This window comes from Anopheles marshallii, chromosome 3 (genome assembly GCF_943734725.1).
Source record: "Anopheles marshallii chromosome 3, idAnoMarsDA_429_01, whole genome shotgun sequence".
NCBI classification, from domain to species: domain Eukaryota; kingdom Metazoa; phylum Arthropoda; class Insecta; order Diptera; family Culicidae; genus Anopheles; species Anopheles marshallii.
Window position 1 is genome coordinate 37,295,861 of NC_071327.1, and position 10,236 is coordinate 37,306,096.

At 39.3% G+C, this 10,236-nt stretch overlaps 1 protein-coding gene across 1 annotated transcript; it reads right to left on the reverse strand.

The window, feature by feature from the left end:
- Nucleotides 1-772: 772 nt before the first annotated feature.
- LOC128711651 (dual oxidase maturation factor 1) lies at nt 773-5,616 on the reverse strand. Its single transcript, XM_053806534.1, has 8 exons — nt 5,452-5,616; nt 3,898-3,955; nt 1,806-2,160; nt 1,526-1,737; nt 1,371-1,450; nt 1,193-1,314; nt 889-1,119; nt 773-815 (listed from the first exon to the last, which is right to left on the reverse strand). Exons 1-8 carry the CDS (start codon nt 5,614-5,616, stop codon nt 773-775), a joined length of 1,266 nt encoding a protein of 421 aa, XP_053662509.1.
- Between the last annotated feature and the right edge of the window lie 4,620 nt (nt 5,617-10,236).

Sequence of the window (10,236 nt, forward strand, 5' to 3'; positions counted from 1 at the left end):
TCATATGTACGGAATTCTAAATGGTCTTCAGTACTTGCCAGTTCATTGCATTTTTGTTCATCTGGATGGTATTTTGATTTTTGATAGATATACTGTTCTTAGTGGCTAGTTTCTCAATCATTTTACAAAGTAATCAAGTACATGTGGCTTATGTTCAAATCTGAATGTTTATTCCATTTGTCCATTCGCATTCTTTACTGTCACAGATTTATCGTCAAGTTATAGTTTACAATCTTCCTTAAATTATTACAAACCGGTCTTACAATGCAATGATTAAAATACATCAGCGCTATAAGCGCTTCGTTACGCGTTTGTTACGCATTCTGGAAACTGTTACATCACTAACACTGTTACAGGAACAATAAATAACTTAAAACTGATCTGCTTATCATTCTGTCCGCTTCTAAGTGTTCGGTTACACATTCCATCTTATCAATTTTATGATGATTAGCAAAATCATTTGTCTCAGCTTTCTTCCGCTTCACTATGAAAAAAAAATGTATGTATGGAACCCCTTACGAAATGGACTCGAGTCATTTGTGCCTGCTTCTTTTTTACATGTTAAGGGCTGTTTGGCCATGTTACAGAGTGGAAAAAGAAATATGTTTTAAAAAGGTTATTGTTTCAATACTTGGGACTCGTCATTGCTAGATGCGGAAGATTTGTATAAATTCTTACAGATATCACAAAAAAGATCATCACGCACGAGAATGCTCTACTCCAACGATGCGACCACTAATCAAGACACTACATGGCGTACAATTATCTGGTTCTACCAGTTGGAAATTTCACGAGTACGTTCCAGTGGAGGTTTCCTGCAAAGTTCCAAGCAATAAATTAGAAATTATAAACGTAGCATGTTTGTTTCGATAATCTCGTGATACTTACGGTAGCATCCGCGAGAGTGCCACCTTGTGGAGCGACTGGGACATGGCAGCGGCAGATGCGATACTAGATGTGGAGTCCTGCGAAATCGTACGCTGGATGCCTTGTGGAGGCGTTTGTTGGGCTCGTCGGAACGGATAACGCCACGGCGACTTGGGAACATCGTGCTGGAATCCGCGATTTTCGATGCCCATCTTATCGGTATGTTGATCGCGAGTTTTGGATGACAGACGTCTACAAGAAGACAATATAAAACGATTAGTACCAAACTACCAATTTGGAGGATTACATCTATGTATATGTTTACCTCAGGATACGAGATCCAAGGCCTGGTGGTTCTTCTAGTCCTTTGCTGTTGCGTTTGCGATATCTGACGTCATGAGACTCTTCAAGAATTACGTGCCTATCGTACGGTGTGTCATAGTATACCTAAAGTTAAAGGAAGAAATGTTAAGCACGGGCTTGAAAAAAGTTTCGTATCTTACCTCCAAGATGGTAGAAAAGCGATGGGGCCACACAAGATCAATGATGGAAATGACTAAACCGATCGCGAAGCATAACACGCCTGTATAGAGAAAATATACATGGAAGATCTGGTGAAACGAATCCTCATGGTCGGTTGGGACCAATGCCGACTTACCAGCGATGAGTACGAGATAAAAACACCAGCCCAGATGGAAATCGATTCGTGCTCCCTCGATAACGATCGTCAGCGGTCGCTTCGGTAGCATGGAGCTGTATCCGATGCTGGCCCCTATCAACAGTGCGCCGGTCAGGGTCATCGTGTAGGCACCGTAGCGGGGTACCGCGACCAGCAGCAGATTCATCAGAAGCCACGCGGCAAACGATGCCCTAGAAAATGAAGCAGTGCAAATTTAATGTCACGCTAAGACGCTCTCGTTGCGAACACGGCACAGTACCATAGTAGTATGCTTGCATAGTATCCTGCTGCACGGTACTGGCCACCCCAGGCGAAACCTTCCTGGCCCAGGCTGAAGTACTCTGCCACGGTCAGAATCGGATACGGCAGTCCACGCTGTAGTGCATCGCGGTACGAATTTCCCATGTCGTTCGCCTGGTTCCAGCTGAACCGCTCGTTGAAATCAATATCCGGCGGTGTCCAGTTGCCGACGGGCAGTGCCGTAAGCGTTATATTGATGTGCATCAGCCCAATGTGCGCTCCGATGCGGGCGGGCAGCTTCTCCCGTGAAAACGCACGGTACGGTGCAACGATTGTCGATTGGGCTACATGCCAGCCGGAGCCAAGGCGACTTACTGTCCATCGATGGTGTTAGGAAAAGGTATGTCCGGGTCACGGCGTACAAAGAAACAAACAAACGCACAAGGAAGAGATTAGGAATTAAGATCATAGTTAGTTTAGTTTTTAGTGCTTTCGGGTCGAAAACGGAACGGAGGTGCTGCTGTGACCTTCGTGTGGAAATGGTCACAAACGGCGATGGCGATTGTAAGCTGATTGTTCCGGTCCGTCGATACGAAAAACTGCTGAGGGTAAGAGAAGCTATAGCTTGCTAAACTGCTGATGAGCCATTTTTTCTTTGCTTTGTTCGTACATTTTTGCGAACCCAATTCAGTCGCTTCCTTCACCCCCCTGGGAGGAGATTTTATTTGAGCTCATTAACAGTGGTTTATAACTTTTGAGTGCTTCTTTTGGCAAGGATACACGAAAACGAAAACTGGCAACTCATTTAAGCTGTAAAGCATAAAAAAAATACTGAAAATCCCAGCTAAGTCACGATGAGCTCTAGTAACACCATCCAGCGAAAAAGCGCACATCCGGGCATAGAACAGTGCTTGTGGAGGAAACGGTTTTAAGCATGGTCAGCGATGGTATCTTTGTCCGTTGTGACGTATAGGTTTTGCGCTATTCGCAGCAACCTGGATCGCTCCGGAGGAAGTGACGATCGTTTTATGCTTAATGCTTAACCATGACTAGCAACACGATGATCGGACCAAAACAAGATGTTCCATTGTAAAGTTCGCATAACATTTTCAGCGTACCACAAATTAATGAGCTGATTGTGCACGAAACAGTGAAGTGGCTTGTGGTTTGTAAGCTCCGCAAGGTGGGAGCGTACAATCTTTTGATGGTTTTCAATTGTGCAAAAATGAAAAATATGATTCCAGCAATATTGCTTAGTGGTATCCATAGAATAAATTTGAATTTTGATTTGTTTACTTTCAATATGGGGCTCGAATTTGGTGGTAATGGTTTTGATTTGTATTCATTTCTATTTTGCATTATATGTAATGATTCATTCAAGCATTCAATGCTGCTTTTTTTCGTTTCTAATGATCGAAGTCTTGATTTTGAGACTATATTTTTATTTATGTATCTTTATTTCATAGTAACTACTAGCTCATCACGTATATATTGAATAGGAATTGAAAAAGTACTATCGAGCTTAAGGTTTTTTAATCTCATTAGATTTATTAATTACATCAACATTCAAGTTACTAAACCTTTCGAACGTCATGCATCTTTACGAAGGTTTTAAAATTTATTTTCCAAAGTATTGGGAAGTAACGAAAATCTTCAGAATCTTCAGGAAGAGTTTTTGATTTTTTTACAAATAATTATTGAACTTTTTCTTTTGGAAATACCTATGAAAATGCGTATCGTCAAACGGAATCTGATTCTCTAGTCCCTAGAAAAAGCGGAAATTCAATGAATAAAAGGTTAAAAGTAAGAATGAAATATAATGGTTAATGAGCTTAAAGCCAATATTTAAGATTAGCACGATAGCAAGGCTTCGATGCTAATGAAGTTACTGTTACCACCATTAATCCAATTTTCTATAATCTTGTTTTAGTAAACGATATGGCAGATAGACTAGTGAAAAGACAACTAGAATAATTTTTCAAGTTGCTAATGACAAAAACATGAGTATTCTCTCGTTGCAATCAATGTATTTTTAAACAATATTTTAGATAAGAAGGCATCGATGTGTGATGTATGTAGGATGGAAGTTGGTAAATTTTCTGTACACATACCTAATATGACTAGTCCAACAAACAGACTTAACGTAACGGTGGTGAATGTTGTGAATTTCTGTAAAAAAAAAACAATAAACAGTTAAAACAATATTTCTAACAGTGATTGACGGAAGAAGCTATTCAGTACAATGTTCGCTTGCTACTACACATGTTACTAATTACAAACATTAGTGGTATTTTTGTAAGCAACAAATTATAGACTACCTTCCCACGTACACGCACGGCTCACGATGTATCATGCAGGCGGTACAAATAAATCACTTAACCCGTACGTTTCTCGTTTACAGCTTCTAATCGTGCAATAAATCAACCAAAGTGATCAATTTGGCGCAACCTTAGAGTATGAAGCCTTTAACCTGCACTCCTTTGCACTCGTTTGAAAAAAAAATCCTTCCACGGGAAGACAAAGACAGAGAAAATGTATGCGTATGAATGAGTTAAAATGAAACAACAACCCTACGAAATGATCTGTTTCTGCTTTCTATGTTAACAAATGTTTGCAAACATCAATTTATCGGCCATCAATCAATTGCCGTACGGTCAGGGTGCAAATCACTGGGCAGGAGACGAATCGCAGCGTGATCGAATCGGTCGGTCAGTGCGAAACCAGTCGGTAGCCGAACTGTGGGAGGTTTGATCACAACGTGCTGAAATTCACGCATTTGCTGCAACCGCCGGACGAGATCGATCGGACACCCCTCGTAATCCCAAATGAACGCAACGGTTCGTCATGGAATGGGCGACGCAACTCCCGATCGATGGCACAACTGGGAAGGGTGGTCATAATTTCTTGACATGAATTTATAACCGCGTCTCATTAAACGCATAAAATTATCATCCCAAAATGGGCGCACTTTGGGACCACCATGAAGTTGTGCGCGCTGGTGAGCTAGTGCAACCGTACATTTGGTGCCAAGTCGACCATTGCATTAGTTCTCAGTCACGCTGCAAGCGAAGGAAGTACGCGTGCGAAAGCCAAGTATGGCTTGAGAAGATCATGCGGTGCTGTGGTGTGCACGTTTCTTGCAAGATGTTTACTTTAAAGTTTAAAAAGCTACTTTACAACTTCAAATATTGAACTACGTACTACGTTCCATCGAGCGGATCGCCAACTGGCTTCAGTTGGTGATGCTTTGCGATGGAAACTTTAGGCGAGAAATTGTGTTGTTTTTTTGTTGGGTTTTTTTTCCTTTTCAATTTTTCAACGCAATATGTTACATCTCAACGTACATCTTTAGCCGTAATATGCAAATTTGAATGTGTAAATATTGTTATGAATTTTAGCAACGACGAAATGGACTGCATTAGATTTTTCAACACAAAGACACTTAAAATCAAACATGCTTATTTTGTAGAAAATAAAGATGCTACAGTTTGTCCATTACATTATTGTCACTTTTAATTGATTTTGTTAGGAAGTTTTGCTATATTTTGGGTTAGTGTACCATTGCTTGTTTTGTGGTCTATATAAATTAAACTACAATTTTATAAACTTAAAGCGATCTATAACTAAAAAAAGATGCTGTTTCGCAAGCACCACAATCTACATACCTGCTTCCTTACACCGGGAAATATGACCAGAAACGCCAAATAAACGGTGGCGAACAGTACACAAACTGCCACAATGGAGACATCGCCAGTGACGGGGGTCCGGTTCGAGAACGAGTACAGGGTTGGCGCTCCGTCATCGCGGAACGCGTCAAACCAACCCTTCATTGTTCAAAAGGTCCTATTTTGAATGTCGTGTCGGTGGAAACCTGTTGAACGAGAAGATGACAACAGAGAACGCTTACTAAAAATCTGCATAAGCACGACCGCAGCAATCAAGAAACAAAGCAACAACGCCGCCACAATTGTAACAGCCGCCGCGTGGTGGCGTGTTAGATAACGGAGCCTAGTGCTAACATATTATGACACCAGCCGTGAAACAATAACCCGGAAGAACTACTCAACCGGTGGCCCGAACGCTTCACACCTGGAATAAAAACGAGCAGCAAAGATACACGTGACCAACTTGGGCCGGCAATGTGAGGACAGTTAAACAGAGGCGAATATAATTGGTCGTTTTGAATAATGAGGCTGTCAAGCGGATTTTGGTTTTGTTTGGTCCTACCAGTAAAAGACAAAAATGTCGTTCAAAGACCGACCTGGAACGGAGCAATCTTTGCTTAACGGGTTGCGTTATGTGACCACATTTGAACAATTTTGAACAAGTATGAAAAAATGAAATTTTTGTATGCATTGATCTAAGGGAAAAAAGTTATTACAGTGCATACCATTAGTTCACGACCATTTGATTAAAACAAAAATTTAAAGGGATTGATATTTCAGTGAGATTTATTGGAACAGTTTGCAATATACATATACACGAAATATTTCAGATTGAAATATGTTTTAAAATATCTTTATATAAGCTTTATAGCTATTTAGTTTTCTAATTGTAGGCTGTGATATTTAGAATACCAAAAATCGAAATTAATATGTTCTTTTAACAAATCACTTGCAATTTAATGACAGAGTCTTAAAACGATTAAAAAAACTATTTCACAATGTATTTACAAACATTCTTTTATCATTAGTCAATCATAATTGAATGTAGTATTAAATTCATGGGATTTGTTTCATCGTGAAAGTAGATGTAAAAATTGTGGTATTTTTTTCAAAATTTACCTTTATTGTTTGCATAATTATATAACGCACTGTAAATGGTAACATGAAGCAATAAAATAAATAAATTTGAATATTTTTTATTGCGACGTAATTGATTTTTATTTTCTTTTCAACTGCAGAAGAAGGATACCGGTAGACTGATGATTATTTTTTTTTAAATAAAGAAGCAGCGTTACCGTAAATGGCAACACCAAAGAAATCGCGATAATTGAGAAGCAGCACGAAACACTGCGACGAAATGCTAGTCATTTATTAGATGTTCACTTATCTCATCTAACGTCTCTCAACACTAACGGGCTGAAGTCAAGCCATTTGCATCTGTATGGATTGATTCCCAACAATCATTATTCATTTTTACATTCTGAGGAGGAAAAGCGGTAAACACCCACGGCTCAAAGCTATAAGGCATGAGGCACTGGCTTATGCACGTGATCCGTTCAAGTGTAAGAAACGATTATTTCGCATCATAAATACGGTATAGTAGCGTGTAGGAAGATGTACATATAGTTCTTTTAGATGAATTTGGCTTTGAGCTATGGATTTTGAAAACAATCTATAGAGGCCATCGACATGAACAACTTTGAACACCTCAAAGCGCAATCAGTTGAGTTGTAAATTCTCTTAAGTTAATATTTATCAGTTTCTAAAGTGTTTTTTTCAATTTTAAACAATCATCCCTTATGCGTGATTCGCTCTCAACCGCAAAGTTTCACCCACGAACATGCCGCCACAATTGTATTACCATGAATGCTTTGAACCGCAACATTAAAGACCGAGAGTATTTGCATTCGAAAATGCACCTCACCATCCGGTTGTGGCCAAATTCCGGCTAGTCCGCACACACAATTGAATCCGTTACAATTGCACACCGTCCCGTGAGTGTGTGTGCTAGTGCACAATGTTTGTGACGCATATGTTGCCGGTGGGTTAATTTGAAGGTGTGTAGGTTGCAAAACTATTCCGTAACCGAAAAGCGACACAGGTTTCCTACCGAGAAGTGCTGGATGCTGTTTCATTACTGTTGTTATGTGTACATGCGTCCATGTTATGTTGCGACAGATGCATTCTCGACCTAAGAGGAGGTTGCATACTATTGCCGTATCTATATGAGGTTAGATTTAGCCACAAAGTCTGATCGTGTTTAGTTACGTTAAAGACCGGTAACTCTGCTTAGCAGCTCCGAGGCCATTTATGTCCGAATGCTACGATGAAAATTCGTTGCAATGATAAGATTACAATTATTGCAATACCTGTACAAAATATTACAAATAATCTACTTCTTTGTTTTTCAAATAGAGTGTAGAAGATGATTCTTTTTATATCTATGTTTACCATTCACCAATAACATGGAGAGGACCAACGTAAAAAATATGCAACAAACGCGTTTGATGCATTGCAACATAATTAATAACTTAATAATATGTTACTGATCATTACACCGCTTACGATTGGGCAAGAAATTTCAAACGGTCGTATTATTATTTCAATCATGTAATTTCGATTCTCCTTCGACAGTCGCTCAAAATAGGTGCATCTCATATGTCATGGCTCTGCACTGAACGTTGATCGCACATTGGCACCTTCAACGTTGTTACGTTTACTGATTGATAGTTGTTTGTACCATGGCGTGTGATCCTGCCACCGTCCAGTTAATTAGTTAATTCATACAAATGGAAATCGTTTAATATTTCGGACACCCGAAATATGCCTGTGCATTCCATTTGAGCATCTCGATTGCACTTGGTCAGATTAATGGACGAATGCGGAGCGAGAAAAGAGGGCATGTTTCATAATCTTGTAAAATAATGAATATCATGTGTTACGATGATATTAATCATGTTCCTTCGCATGACATGTACATTTTAACCCTTACAGAAAGAAAATAAAAAATGAGAATGCCGGACGTACATAACTTTTCCAACCCAATTCATAGCATGATGTTGAACTTTCGAGTAAAGGTTACGTTTCAACAGTTGCGGCAAAGGTAATCGAACGGCTCTACCCCTTCATTTCCTTCCCTTAGTATCATTGGAAGTAGCTCGAGCGCGATCGTCGCTCGATGATGAAGCATTAGACAGGTGGAAAATGAGCGTCCAGCTACGATCAATCCCGTGCTTATACGGTACAATTTGTAGACATTTAGTTTCTTCGTGAGTTCGTGGCAAAGAAGCGACTCACCACGCAGACATGCATCCGCCGGACAGCGCCAAAAAACGAATTTGTTGTGTGAACATGGGTTGCATCCAACCGTGTTGCAAAAGCAAGATTAATACTTCTTCTCACAGACAATATCTTGTAATTTATGCAGCCAAAATGGCATTGGAGGATGCCAAACTGTTCTTAACAGATGATCGTGAGATACTCGAGGAGTTGAATGATTGCACACGATCGAAGTGTGTAAATTTGTAGATGAGTAAGCTTGACATGAAACATGAAGCATTTTTATACAATGTTAATTGAATACGAGTTAGATTAAACAATCAGTTATTAGAATAAGCAGTAGACATTCCATTATAGCCGTAGTATCGAATATGACACATCATTTATGATTTAGCTTGTCTTGTTTAATCAGACTTAGCTTCGAAATCGAAATGACCAGAGTCGAGGTCCGCGAAATGAGCTATACAGACATGAGACTTATAGAAATGAGGTATGGAGAATCCAATATGCCGATGGAGTGTCCGCAACAGACTCTAGTTGATTATAAAAAATAATACCCAAAACACTACAAGTTCGTTTAACACTTTATTTATCTTTATCTTTAGAAGAAGAAGTACAGAAGTTTTTATTGAGCAGAATTATTTTATGAAAATGCAATTACTGTATAAATAAAGGAGATTACAAGATGTATTCAGATAATCAGCTTCAGTACCCAGAAGATTACTTTATTGTTGTTTCATGAAACATGATTTAATGTTCAACTTTACGAATGTGCTGCATTGTTATGAAATACAACACAAATAATAAACGAAATTATCTGATTATTTAAACTGATTTTGCTAAACATAATAGTCATACATTTTCTTGGATGACTCCTTATTCACTTCCATCAAATTTCAAAACAAGAGAATTATGCTGAGTCAACAGCCCTTAGCGTAGATGCGTGATCTATCGCTTATATTCACTGTTAAATGAAACCGTTTCCTCCATATGTTGCCGATTCAATGAGACGTCAGTTTTTGAATATTGCTGATGATGGAAGCATAAACTTTGAAAACATTATCAAGGTCATCCACAACTTATCGGCACCAGAACGAAGGTTGCGCGATGGATGGGTTGATGAAGCGTTCTTGCTTACTATTTTTTGCGCGTTCGGTATGGTAATAAGTTATGTGTGTAACAATACAAAAAAAGCACAATAACAACATGAGAACATCTGACAGGGTTTTGAATTTGATGGAGATGTTGTTTTTGCTTTGTGTTTTTGGTGATTATAAAGTTCATCGAATCCACAAGCTGTTGCTCGAGGATAAGTTTCATTTGTTTGTAGTACAGTGCTACGAATGTATGGTTAATTGCCCACCACAGTAAAGAAGCGTATAAAAGTAACCTCGCTGTCATTGACCCTCGCGCAACATGGATACGGGTTTGAGCGATGGATATCGTTTTCTGGGTTGCTGATCCAGTACAGTACGTGATGCGTACCGTCCGCTATAATCATGTCCC